Source organism: Eretmochelys imbricata, chromosome 7 (assembly GCF_965152235.1).
Source record: "Eretmochelys imbricata isolate rEreImb1 chromosome 7, rEreImb1.hap1, whole genome shotgun sequence".
Taxonomy (NCBI): domain Eukaryota; kingdom Metazoa; phylum Chordata; order Testudines; family Cheloniidae; genus Eretmochelys; species Eretmochelys imbricata.
Window position 1 is genome coordinate 73,139,457 of NC_135578.1, and position 13,619 is coordinate 73,153,075.

Here is a 13,619-nt window from a genome sequence, read left to right on the forward strand (position 1 = left end):
CTCCTTTTCTTTTTGCAATGTCACCAGCCATCAAGCAGCCCTGCCGCGTCACAGCACCCTCCCGCTCTCCCTTTTAGCCTGATGCAATGCCCAGAGCGGCAGCATGCACACAGATGGACTTGCGCAGCATTGATAGGAGCATTGCTCAGTCCTCCAGCTCTCCCCATGACAAGGGGAAAAAGCACAGGAGACTGGTGGGGGCTGGGAAGAGATTCCCCTAACTCCCCCAGCAATTTATAAAACTACAGCTCCCAGCACACCCCGAGCGCGCGTGCGCAGTGACGTCCCAGCGCCCTTTCGGGGCGCATGCGCCGCGGCGTGCGGGTCGGTTGAGTAAGGCGAGATGTGATTGGCTGCGGGGAGGCGGCCGAGTGTGGGAAGCGCAGTGACGGAAGGAGCGGGGGGCAAATGGCGGAGAGATGGTCCAGGGCCCTGTTCAAAGAGCAGCGATAATCCTGGTGCGGAGAAAGCGGCGCCGGAGGAGGCGGCGCCGGGGGTCCTAGCGCCAGCGCCCACCCCCCACCCCGGCGAGGGAGGCTCCGCTGGGGGGAGGGACGCGGAGGAGTCGCGTTGGCGAGCGCGTCCGCGGGCGGAGACTCGGGGCCGAGGAAGCCCAGGTAGCCGCGTTCTCGGGGGCGAGTTCGGAAAGTGCCGAGAGCAGGAGAGGGGTCCCCCGCCGCCTCCTTCCTCCCTGGGTGAGACTGAGGTAGGTACCGAGCGGCAGGGAGAGACCGGGGCGGCTACCCGGCTCCCTAGGCCTGTGAGGCCTCCAGCCCTGGGAAAAGGCCCTGTTGCTCCTTCCAGCGCGGCTGCCCCCCACCCCGTGCCGCCTGTTCTCTGTCGGGGCGGGGGGGCCGCACCGCGAGTGCGGAGGAGGCTGGAAAGTTCCAGCGGCCTAGGAAGTCCGGGCGCGGGAGGAGGGGGGCAACTTTCGCTCAACGCAGCTCCCTACGAGCCGGGCCCGGAAGTTTGCGGGGAGGGGGGAAGGGGAGTTGAGGGAACTTTCTCCACCTCCCCCGGTAGGTCGGAGGCTGGCTTCAGGCGCTGCTGTCTGGTGTGCGGAGGAGCAGGTGGCGCTTAATCCGGGTTGGGTGCGGAGCCTGCTGCTTCCTGTTCGCTGGGTGGGAGCCTCCTTCGTCACTAAACACTCTGGGCAGCTACTTCGGTTCTTACTGCTTGGAGGTGGAAGGGCCGGAGGTGCGAGGGCAGGGAAGGGAGGGACACCGCATCACACATTGAGTCTATATGGAGGCATAGGATGATGGTGTCTCCCCTGGGATTTCATCCGCTTCGTATGTCTCCTTTAAACTATTTTTCTTCCCTTTGATTATGGAAGGGAAACGATGGGTAGAAAGTAAAGAGAAGTGGGCTACTTTCCTCCTTTAAAACGGACAGTCAGTCAGGTCTGGTTGGGCCTTAGCTTTTCAGAAAACAGTATTTAAAATAACCAGGAATATGGTTCTTAAAATGGGTTTCAATGAACAGAGTGCAGTGAACAGTTTGTTTGTATTTATACTGTCTGCATTGTTTGGTGCCCAAACATTGCACCATTGTGCTAGAGTAGGAGAGCTAGAAAGTGCTAGGGTATAGAAACCAGAAAGTGAAACTAATAAATATATTGTTGAAGCTGAGTGGAAAAGCAAGAAGAGAATCAGCATTAATAAGTGGAAGTTAAATTAGTTTTTAAATATTCTATGAAGCGTTTAAAGTATTTTAAATCTGATTATGAATCTTAAAGATGGGTCATGAATTGATCATGTAATAGTAATCACTTAATGCTCAACTGTTTACTAGCTCATATTTAACTTATCAAGTAGCACAACACAGATTTTTAATTTCTATATTCTTGTATAGTCTTAGAAATTTTTATTAGAAATTTCAGATAAAACAGTAGAGCATCTGTGAAAATACCAGTATATTTTATTAGGAATATAAGGAGGTTAGACCATATGGTTCAGCTTTGTAGCTGCAATTAAATGACTTTTGGTAACTTGCTGCTTTTTTTTAAAGCATTTTCTTGTGATTATTTAGACATGACAATATTTTTGCAGAGTGCTGAAAATGTGAAGTGCTATAAGTCTTTGAATCAGGGTTGGACAAAACTTGCGTGTTGGTGAATAAAATTTTTTCCCCCTGAGTGTAGGAGCTGTGTAGGTTATCAATTACTACAAAATTCAGTTTAGTATCTTATTTCTAGCCTTTATGGTTGTAAAGATGGCATTTCAAATATGAACTGTTCCTGTACTGTCTCTTTGAGTCTTCAGACACAGATCAGTTTTCTCTGCTGTTACTTGTTCCTGAGCAGCAACATAGTAAAACTTATCATTTTGGTAAGCTTTGCTGCTGCTGTTTTAAAACATGTGGAGCAATAAGGATAACCCTCAGATTCACTCAGCTCCTTGAGGGGAAAATAAAACATTAGAGGCAAATATTGAACTATTTATATAGGAGAAACAAAAATGAGAGTTAGAGAGTGAAAGGAGAGTAGCTACTGCTCAACAGCCAGGAGATTCTAGTTGGGTGTGAAGGGGGAGAGAGAATCGCAGAGCATGCTAATTCTACCAGTAGCCAGAGGTGTCAGTTTCAAATTAATCCTGCAAAATAGTAGAAATGAAAGATGGAGCAGAGTTCAGGAGCAACATCTGTAAATCCTGCGTCATCCTCTGTATTAACTACTGTAAAGGTGGAATTCTCAAGGGGATGTTGTTGTAAGATGTGACATTAACAGTGTAAACTTTTTAAGTCTTAGCATGGTGTATTTCTAGTCTTCTTATGCCCAGGACCAAAGACTGAAAATTTGGTTGTTCTAATGGCAAATGAAACTTGGCCCCCTCAGGAAAGGGAGATTAATATAAATAGGATTCTTACTAGAGATGACTATTGAAACAACGTGGTTGGAAGACCGTCTGGTTCTGTGGCCAAGTTTAGTTAAATATTTTAAGTTGAGAAATTATTTAGACCAAAATAAAAAGAAAAATTTCAAGAGAAAGCAAAATGATGCAACTATCCAAAGGGGAAAAGAATAGTAAGGTGAGTAGAATTTTTGCAGGTACAGGACACACATAAAAAGTTACTTATTAATTTTTCTGGCCATAATACGGGTATGTATAAGTGGTAGCTTTCAGTGTGGTAAAGGATTTCAAATTTGTAACTATTAAGAAAGGAAAATTCTTCTCAAGGCAACTTTGTACCCCAATTTAGGATTTATAGGAACAGATTTTTACCTAAAATCAATGGCAATTTTCCATAAGTTTAAATAAAAAAATCACTGAGACATCTAATCCTATCCCCCATAGCATTTGCCACTCCATATCTGTGTTTGCAGACCGGAAGATGGACTTCAGTTGAAATTTATTGTAACAAAATATAACTTGATCCATTATCAGTGCCTGGGCTGAGAAAATCTAAAAGTAAACAGCATATATAGGGAAAATAAATGTTTTACAGTTTTAATAATGTTAAAATATAGACAAGGTATTTGTTTTTTTGTTTTTTTGAACCGGTCTTCCTCTTCAAATTAAAATAAGGGCAGCAGTGAAACAGAGGTAAAGAATTGTTCAGACATGTTTCCATTTAACCTGTGATTGTAGTTTTTTTGTTTGTTTTAAACTTTGTTCACTGGCCATTTTGGATGTGGCTAACCTGTTTCAACTACTCTTACGTATCGGATAGCAAGAACATTTAGGTTGGAAGGGACCTTGAGAGGTCATCTAGTTCATTTTCCTGTGTTGGGGCAGGGCCAAGTATACCTAGACCATCCCTCATAGGTGTTTGTCCAATGTGTTCTTAAAAACCTCCAGTGATGGGGATTCCAAAACTTCTCCTGGTAACTTGTTCCAGAACTTAATTATCCTTATGGTTAGATGGCTTTTCCTAACATCTGTCTTCCTTGTTGCAGAGTAAGCCCATTGATTCTTTCCTGTCTTCAGTGGATATGGAGAACAACTGATCACCATCCTTTTATAACAGCCCTTTACATATTTGAAATTGTTATGATGTTCCCTCTCAGTCTCTCTCCAGTTTGTCCACATCTTTCTTAAAGCGTGGTGACTAAACCTGGACGCAGTACTCCAGCAGAGGCCTCACCAGTGCTGAGTGGGAGAGTTACCTTCTGTGTCTTATGTTCCTATTAATACACCCCAGAATGCTATTTGCCTTTCTTGCAACTGCATCACATTGTTGGCTCATGTTCAGTTTAACCAGTATAACCAACTGATTCTTTTTAGAATTACTATCATCTGGCCAGTTATTCCCCATTTTGTATTTGTGCATTTGATTTTTCCTTCGTGTGGGATTACTCTGCACTATATGGAATTTACTGAATTTCATCTTGTTGAATTCAGAGCAATTCTCCAATTTGTCAAGGTTATTTTGAATTCTAATCCTGTCCTCCAGAATGCTTGCCACGCCTCCCAGTTTGGTGTCATCCTCAGATTTTATAAGCATATGCTCCGCACATGCCATTATCCAAGTAATTATTGAAAATATGAATATCAGAATTCAGGTCAGACCCCTGTGCGACCCCACTAGGTACATCTTCTGTGTGACACCCAACCATTAATAACTACTGCTGGAGTATGGGCCTTCAATCTGTTGTGCATCCACCTCACAGTAGTTTCATCTCGTCCACATTTCTCTAGTTTGCGTATGAGAATGTCCTGTGGAAATACGTCAGAAGCCTTACTAAAATCCAAGGATATCATCTCTGGTCCAAACACAACATGCCACCCCCCGCCCCCCCAGCATTCACCAGGCCAGGAACCCTGTCAAGGAAGGAAATTAGATTGGTTTGACATGATTTGTTCTTGACAAATTCATATTGGCTATTACTTATAACCCTATTATCCTTGAGGTGCTTACAAATTGGTTGTTTAATAACTTGTTCCAATATCTTTCCAGGTTTAGAAATTAGGCTGACTTGTCTATAATTCCCTGGGTCCCTCCCCGCTCTTTTTAAAGATAGGGACTCTGTTTGCCCTTCTTAAATTGTCTGGGACCTCACCTGTCCTCCATGAGTTGTCAAAGATAATCATTAATGGTTCTGAGATTGCTTCAGCTAGTTGCATAAGTACCCTAGGGTGAATTTTGTCAGGCCATGCTTACTTACCTGAACATTCTTCAAAATGTTTTTTCCGTATTCTGGCTTGTGTTCCTTCCCGCTTGTTAATGTTGTGTTAAGCATCTGATCACAATTAAACTTTCTATTGAAGACTGAGGTTTGGCTGTGGTTGCACTGGGTATCCTGAAAAGACTTAGAAATGGATTTAGCTGGAACTATATACTTTGTTTTGGGCTATGAATTGTGCAAAAGCTTATTTACAAGTTGGGCTTAATACATTTGAGTATTATGACAGTAGTCTTTTTCCGGTTAATAACATTATTTGTCCTTGCATGCACAGATGGGGCAGAACACATCACAGCAATATTACTAACTAAACCTACCTCAGCCTTGTGAGAAGAGCATAAAAGTGAAGTTGTCTTTACGGTTTATAATGATTTGAGATCTGGGGCAACTACAGAATTGTGAAATACGTTAACACTTTTCTTTTACTACAAAAAAACACCTTTTAAAAACCAGACTGGATTACAGAGTCTAACTACTTAACATGAGCTGCACATACAAATGCAGAATGAAAATGGTCTAAAGTTAGACAAAATACAGCCTTTCTAATTTTTCATAAAAGTAATGGCCTCAAACCTTGGAAATAAAGGTATTATATAGGAGTTATGACATGAGAATAGAACACTCCAAATATTTATTCATAGCAGATAAGTTTTTATAGACTATGGGGTGGCGAATTTCTGCTAAATAAATGGGGAGAAGTAAGTGACTGTTTTAAATTGATAGGCATGATGCTTGTTGCAGAATTCACTTTAAAAAATACACGTGTAAATGAAGTGAATTATGCCTGTCAAAAATAAACAGGCAATACTGTGTACAGTACTAACTAAAGTTCTCTAATAGGGTGGAAAAATAATCACTTGCACTAAAAAGTAACAATATACAGAAACTAGTTTATCTAATTCTTTCTCTTCCCACAGAGAATATGAAACAGTTGTCAAAATGACATCCAGATTTGGAAAGACATACAGCAGGAAAGGGGGAAATGGCAACTCAAAGTTTGATGAAGTCTTTTCTAACAAACGGACCACCCTTAGCACAAAATGGGGAGAAACCACATTTATGGCCAAATTAGGACAGAAGAGGCCCAATGTCAAACCAGATATTTCAGAAATTCCTAAAAAACCCAAAGTTGAAGATGAGGTAACAGAGGATCCATTTGGATTTGATAGTGATGAAGAATCTCTGCCAGTGTCTTCAAAGAATGTGTCGCAGGCTAAAAGCTGCTCTCAGCTGGAACCCATTGAAGCTGCTCAGTCTGAGGACTTCATTTCTCTACTTGAAGCTAATAGAATTAATCAGCCAATCAGCGGAGACAACATTGTGTCCAGCAAGAGCATATCTTTTGACAATATTGTTCATGGTTTAAAAGAAGAGAGCACAAACAGAAACATAGAGGATGGGGAAAGCAAAAGCAGCAGAACTAAACTCATAACAGGTAAATTTAGATTAAACATCTAAGAGTATTATTTAAACAGTTAAACCTACCGTGATTTTTAGTAATCTGTGTACAACCTTTTTTTAAACTGCTGCATCGCCTGAGGTTGGGTTAAATGTTATAATCAAACCTAGGACCAAATAATCTTGCCTATCGAGAGCAAAAGCTAACTGTGGATACAAAGACGCATACTATATTTTATTTATTCAGTGTTAATGAAAAAAGAAGACTGTCTTTACAGTAATAATTTGGTTAAGGGACCAGCTAGCACTCTCTACAACAGTGGTGGGCAACCTGCGGCCCGCAGGTTGCCCATCACTGCTCTACAAAGACTAACGTTGCAAGCAGTTCTGTGGTTTATTCTTCCTTCACTATGCATGTATACTTCCACATATCCCCTGCCCTCAAGTACAGTTAGTGGTTCTATGGTTTCTTGCATATGTGGTATTATGAAGACCAAGTAATTCAAGGGATTGGTGATAGTCTGTTCTTATGTAGCTGGTTCAAATCCAGTGCAGACAGGTAGTGAGTGATAGGATTAACATCTGTCCTGGCTATTGACTTGTGTAAAATGAGTGAGTGCGCTTAATTTCCTACTGCACAGATGTATACATCACAAAAACCTTCATAATTGGCACATTAGTGTAATGCAAATCAAATAATTAAAGAGGGATGTAGATTAAAGTTCCCTCCTCTGGCTTCTAGCTGTTTTCAGTTCAGGGTTGAGGTAGCATAGAGGATCTGGTACTGTTCTTACCTATGCTTTTTTTTTTTTAAATGAATACACTTAATTCTTTGGAACACTGTTGTTAAGCACTATATTCACTTTTAAAATGTTTTTAAAATGCTCTTTGATTTAATTTCCATTTATTTTAGAGTTTTGACATAAATAGCTGATATCATAACTACTAAAACTGCAACTTTCTTTTAACTGTTCAAGTTTTGGACAGTGGTGGTTCTTAAAATGTAGTGGGCCATACTGCACCAAACCCTGTCAAGATGACACCTTGCAGCCTTGCTATATTGTCTTTGCTTGGAATATCACATTAAATTTCTGTTTTTAAAAAAAAAATTGAGTCTCAGTATGTAATTAACTGACCAGAAAAATAAGTGGACCCCAATCTGCTTGACGTACCATAGACCAAAATGGTCTTTAATGGCTTAAGATGAGTGTAGCTGAGGAGTTACAAGTAAGGCAGTAGTATTAATGGATAGATAGAAAATAAATTTAAAAAAAACATAGCTATTGATTAAACAGAAAATATTTGGAAACTAAATCACTTCTTTGAGTGCCAGAAATGAAAGTACAGTTGAAAAGACTTTCACTATTGTCTCATTGGGTTTTCTGCTGATTAATATCTACTATTTTCTGAGGGAGAAAACTGCTTGGCAAGAAGCAGTAAACTTTCACTAAGTAGACTATATCTAATATCTTATATTTGCAATGACACAATACTAAAATAATTTGAAGTTTGGACTTACAATAGGAGTTTATTACTGTAGGGAAAAATCCACTTGTTAACCTAATGTTGAAAACATGGGCTGTGGATAAACTGTGAAAATTCTGAATTTATCTTGTTTTATTGGCTGTTAATTACAACAAACAATGCAGGCCTAATCACACCAGTAGTTAACTGTGTGAATGGGCTAACCCCCTTCAACTCTGCATCCCACGAAAGCTTATGCTCCAATATGTCTGTTAGTCTATAAGGTGCCACAAGACTCTTAGTCTGGATCTGTAAAAGTGGCAAACATGGCTACCCCTCTGATATTTGTATTTTTAGAAATCTAAGTCAATATTATATGCACTTTCACACAATATCCTATCATAGGGGTATTAAACAAATTTGAGGAAACCAAGACAGTAGAAGCAGTTTGACTTTTCAGAGGTAGTGTTTATTTTGGCCAGTTACTGCAAATGAAACTGAGATAGTTGGGTAGCCATTATGTTTGTATCGAGGTTTATTCAAAGCAAAGCACACTATGAAAACATCAATCAGAGCACTGAGCCAGTGGGCAGGGGAGAGTGTTGGCAGCCAGTGTAAATATGACTACTTCAGAGACTTCCTTGTTACAATGATTACTACTTACATAAACCTTGAAATGTAAGGCTACTTTTCAAACCCAGAGAGTTCATTTTAGTCATTTTGGGACACTAAAGAAAAGAAGCTTGCTTTATCGCTGGTGACTAACCTATGATCACACTTGAGACCTCATCTTAATGTGCAATAAGGGTGTTTTTCAGTCGTGTTCGGAGTTAGGGCAACTGAGTTTAGCACAATTGGAAATCCCTCTTAATGTTTTTTAAGGTTTGGCTAGACTAGGATTTAAAGGTGTAATGTTAGCGTGTGAGAGTATCACATCTTAAAACTTAAGTCTCTAGATGACCTAAAACACAGGCTAACACATTTGAAACCATGATATAATGTCTAATCTAAAACAGATAGCTAACATGGCTCCATGTTACTCTTAATGAATGTTGAGAGCACTTCAAACATATGTAACTTGGTTGAGCTAACACACGTGCTTTTGCTTGCTTTAAAGTTGTCTGCTCACAAATTAGTTGCAATGTAACTCATATTTTACTTGTTCTGACTTCGTGACCTTCAAATTAAAAGGTTTTTGAGGGCAACTAATGTGGTAAATCCCCTTGTTATGGTCGATTGATGTAAAGATGGGATGACTTAATCCTGCTCAAGGAATGTTCATTAAGAGTTCAATATGCTGAAATATAATAGAGGGATTGTAACAGAAGACTCATAGGTAAAAGTTGCTATTCTGTAATAGGTATACGTTTGTCAAAATATACTTATGCTTGAGAAAATTAGCTGGGGAAGAAGCTATAAGTAGGGATTTAGTTTTTAAGTGACTTGATATAAAACACTAATCTATACTAAGGAAAAAAAACAGCTGCTCAATGATAGTCAAAAGGTAAACCTGTACTGGGATCAAATAAAATCCCATGGAGCAGTACTTATCTGGGTTCCTGACATACTTGATAGAATAACAATTAATCACCACCTTCTTTAGGGCACAAATTCAAAATAGGTATTGAACATAAAATGTACATGTATGCAGAATATTAATAACTTTTTACATTTAGCATTCTTGCAAAATCTTTTGGTGCCTGTTTTCAAAAATCTTGGCGTGACCATTTTTATTGAAGGCTGTAAATGAAGCTCATAATGTGCTTACATATTACATCTTGCATGTTAAAATATTAGATTTTCAGATGAGATTAAAAATGAGATCCTGATCATTTGTCGTCATTAAAGATTCTGTGTCACACATTTCACAAGAGGATGGGGTGGTATTTTTAGTAATGTATATTGGGTAAATTCCAATTTAGGTAACTAAATTTATACCTTTCTTAAATATTCCTGGAGCTTGAAACAAACGAAGTATTACTTTCTACCTTTAAATTGTTGTGTCATGTTGTTTGGTAACTTTGCATTTCACTAGTGGCTGAAGAGATTCTTTATGGTAAGAGTGACAACTATGACAATATCTTGAACAAACTTTAAGGAATTAGGGCCCTATCCTTAAGGAATACCCTACCAAATTCACCAGTCCATTATGGTCAATTTCATGGCCATAGGATTTGAAAATTGGTAAACTTCACATTTTCAGAAGTTTTTAAATCTAAAATTTCATGGTGTTTTGACCCCAAAAGGGGATGGGGGGGCATTGTTTGTAGGGGGTGTCAAGGCTGAATCCCCACTCTGGCACTTTTGAGTTTAAAAATTAATACTTGCCACTCCAGGCTTGTATTACACTCCCAAGGTTACAGCTTTTCTCTGACTTTGGCTTGGTAAACACTGCCACCACTCAAATGCAAAAAACCCCCTTGAACCCGAGAAGGAGCACTTGGGAATTCCTTCCTGTGCGGTACCCTCAAACCCTTTCACCCCCCCTCCGGGGAAGAGCTGCAAAAGAAAACAAAGGAAATTAGCTGTTGCCACCAGCTAATTAAACAACATGTACACAAACCTCTTAGGGACACACATCCAATCCTGTTCTTAAAAAACAAAAAAAAAAACCACACACATTTGGAACTTAGGCTTTTTGCTAGATCTTAAAAGAAAAACAATTACAAAAATTAAGCATCAAGATAGCTCTCGAGGTTCAGCTTAAAGGTTACAAGCTAAACAAAAGCATCTGGGGTTAGCACAGAGGAGTCCATTAGCTATAAGAAATAGAAATAACCCTAATTGCATCTTTCTAAACATTTCTGATCTACTTACACATTTGGAGTTTCAGATAAGTAGGGTTGAGGTATGATTTGATGTTTTTTCATATCTGGTTTTAAAGCTGCTTACAGCATTGCTGCTCTGTGTCTCCGCTCTGTCCTGGAGAACCACAACACACGGACAAAGGGAGGATTTTTTCCCCCCATTTTGAAATTTCTAGCCTTCCTATTTGCTCTTTTGGTCAGGTGCCCACTCCTTTTCCTTTATTTGGAACTTTGTTAACCCTTTACAGGTAAAGCAAGAAGAGAACAGCCACTAAGAGGGACTTCATAGCTAGCTGGCTGGCTGGGTGCCCATAAAAAGGAGCTACCCCTCCTTCATTTATCACAAAGGGTCATGGGATTGCTACTCTCACTTCTGTGCTGCCTTCAGAGTATCCTGCAGCCGCAGGAAGTTCGTGGAAGTGGGTCTGATCTCCAACCTCATCCCCCCCAAAGAGCAGCTGTGCGGGAGATGGACAAGTCCTGACCTTCCCCAGCTAAGCCAGAGCTAGGAGCCCGCTTTGCTCATAGGAACAAGGGGAGGTTGGACCTACATCCACAAGCCTCCGCCAGCTGCAGGAACGTCTGGGGCTGTTGCCCAGTCCTAGAGCGTCCTGCAGCAGAGGGAGGCACCAGGAGGTGGGTCTAGTCTCCCCTCCAGTGCAGCTGTGCAGGGGATGGACAAGACCTGTCCCTGCCCAGCCAGAGCTAGGAGCCCCCTTGGCTGGGGCGCTCCTAAGAACAAGGGGACAACAGATATCACGGGGAAGGGTTTATTTCACAGTCCGTGATACATTTTTCATGGCTGTGAAATTGTAGACCCTACTTAGGGAATTAAACTTGATTCAATAAGGTTTAATTTTAAGTAATGAGGAAATTCATTGTATTGAATGAAAATGAAAATGTTGTATGATATTGTGGGATTGTCCCAACTTCTTTAAGGCTATGTCCACACTGTGCTTGTGTCGCTAAAACTTTCGTCAGTCAGGGGTGTGGAAAAAACACACCCCTGACAGAGAAAAGTTTTACAGAGGAAAAGCACTGGTCTGGACAGAGCTTTGTCGGCAGGACACGCTCTTCTGCTGACAAAGCTTCCAGTCCTCATTGGTGGTGGTTTTATTTTGTCGGCAGGAGAGAGCGCTCTCTGCCAACAAAGAGGGGCTATACTGCGTACCTTACGGAGGCACGGCTGTAGCAGCATAGCTGTGCTGCTGTAAGGTGAGCAGTGTAGACATAATCTAAGAGGAAGGCAAGATAAATGCAATCTGCTGGAGATATTAGGAACACTTTTTGGGACAATAAGTGTGAAATAGGTTTCCTAGGAAATAGTTGAGTGGTGAGAAAAATACAAATGACCTAGCTCAGGACAATCCTTTTTGAAGCTGCACTTTGAGCAAAGACACATCGAAGAAACTATGAAAGGTAAAGAGCCAAACTGGATAAATGAGTTACTCTTAGTCATGCTTGTCCTTGTTCAGAGCAAAGGGTGTGATGAATTGAAACCACACGAAAATGTGTGGATAGGGGTTGGAGGTCTGCTTGTGCCAAAGTGCCATTTTATAGTTGGGGTGATCTCTGGGTAAGCTTGCTAGCGTGCATGTAGATTCTTCTATTTTAAAGATTTTTTTTTCTGTATTGCTTTTACTTTGAGTAAAATATGCTTGCTGAGAGAGAACTATGTGGTAACTGGGCAATTACACTGTACCATGTCTAAGGAGAGAAGCAAAACAGGCCTGCTTTTGAGAATAACACTGAAGGTAGGGAACTGTTCAGACTAGAAATACCCCACTAAGAATGGAGAGAGATTTGGTTTCCACCTAAGAGAGGCGACAGCTGCGTAGCTGGAAACTTAGAAGGGATGCCATTGCTGAACCATAGAGGGTGAGTATAGGTGCAGTTGCCCTGGACTGAGAGAGTAAGTAAATCAATTTATAAAGCCCTTTTTTTTGGAGCAGTGTCTGATACGTGTCCTTTTCTTTTAGTTACCCACTTCTGTAATGAGATCTTGCTATTTTGATAACTCAGCATATGACAGTGCCATTTCTTAAGGGATTCCATTAAGAGTTGTTGAGTATGTCCTTTGCAAAATGTTGTGGCCAGCCAGCTTCCATTTTAAGTTCTGTTTAAAGTAAATTACTTTTCTGCAGCTGTAACCTGAGTAAAAAATGCAAACTATATTTGTGCAAGCTGATCAAGAGATGAATCTTTTAAAATGTTTGATAGAAGTTCTAGAGACATTGTCCTACCTTACATTTCTGTCTCTGTAGTATGTAATAGAATTAATACTGAAGAGATCTTTAACTTAGAAATAGTCAAATGTGTGTTTTGTTTTGTTTTTTAAATGTCAGTTGTTTTGAAAATATTTCAATTGAAGAACTATTTTAATAGAATTTAGACCTAGTCTAGGTCTGTCTGGTCTACTTCAAAGCTAATGGGTTTAAAATCTTCCAGATTATAAAAATAGAAAAATAAGATGAAAAAAATAGTAGTGTTTTCAGAATCTACAGAAATGTAGTAGTATATACCTCCTCTACTTATCTTGCAATATTTAACTATTGTAGCTCCTGGAGTTGTTGAAATTGAAGCTGTTGTCCAGGCAGTGTCTTTTGATTGAGTTAGTATGAGTACAGAGTGATGGATGCATGCACATGCAGTATTCTTGAAATGTGTGATATTTTTGTCTCATTTTCCATAAATTGCTTTCGTTATTAGGTGCTCTGAAATGGGTTCCAGTTCTGTAAATATTTCCATTCTTGATTGTATAAGAAAATATTTTGTTGGTGGCCTGTAATCACTTGTAGTCCAGCAGATATTCTACCTGGGATATT

The 13,619-nt window shown here is 40.3% G+C and overlaps 1 protein-coding gene across 1 annotated transcript in view; it reads left to right on the plus strand.

Moving 5' to 3' along the window:
* The first annotated feature begins 386 nt into the window (after positions 1 to 386).
* The window catches only part of WAPL (WAPL cohesin release factor), a 128,759-nt gene continuing 115,526 nt past the window's right edge, over positions 387 to 13,619 (plus strand). Inside the window, exons 1-2 of the mRNA XM_077821433.1 lie at positions 387 to 706; positions 6,043 to 6,560. Coding sequence (XP_077677559.1) covers positions 6,065 to 6,560 — 496 coding nt within the window. The 5' untranslated portion in view covers positions 387 to 706; positions 6,043 to 6,064. The remainder of the gene's footprint in view (positions 707 to 6,042; positions 6,561 to 13,619) is intronic.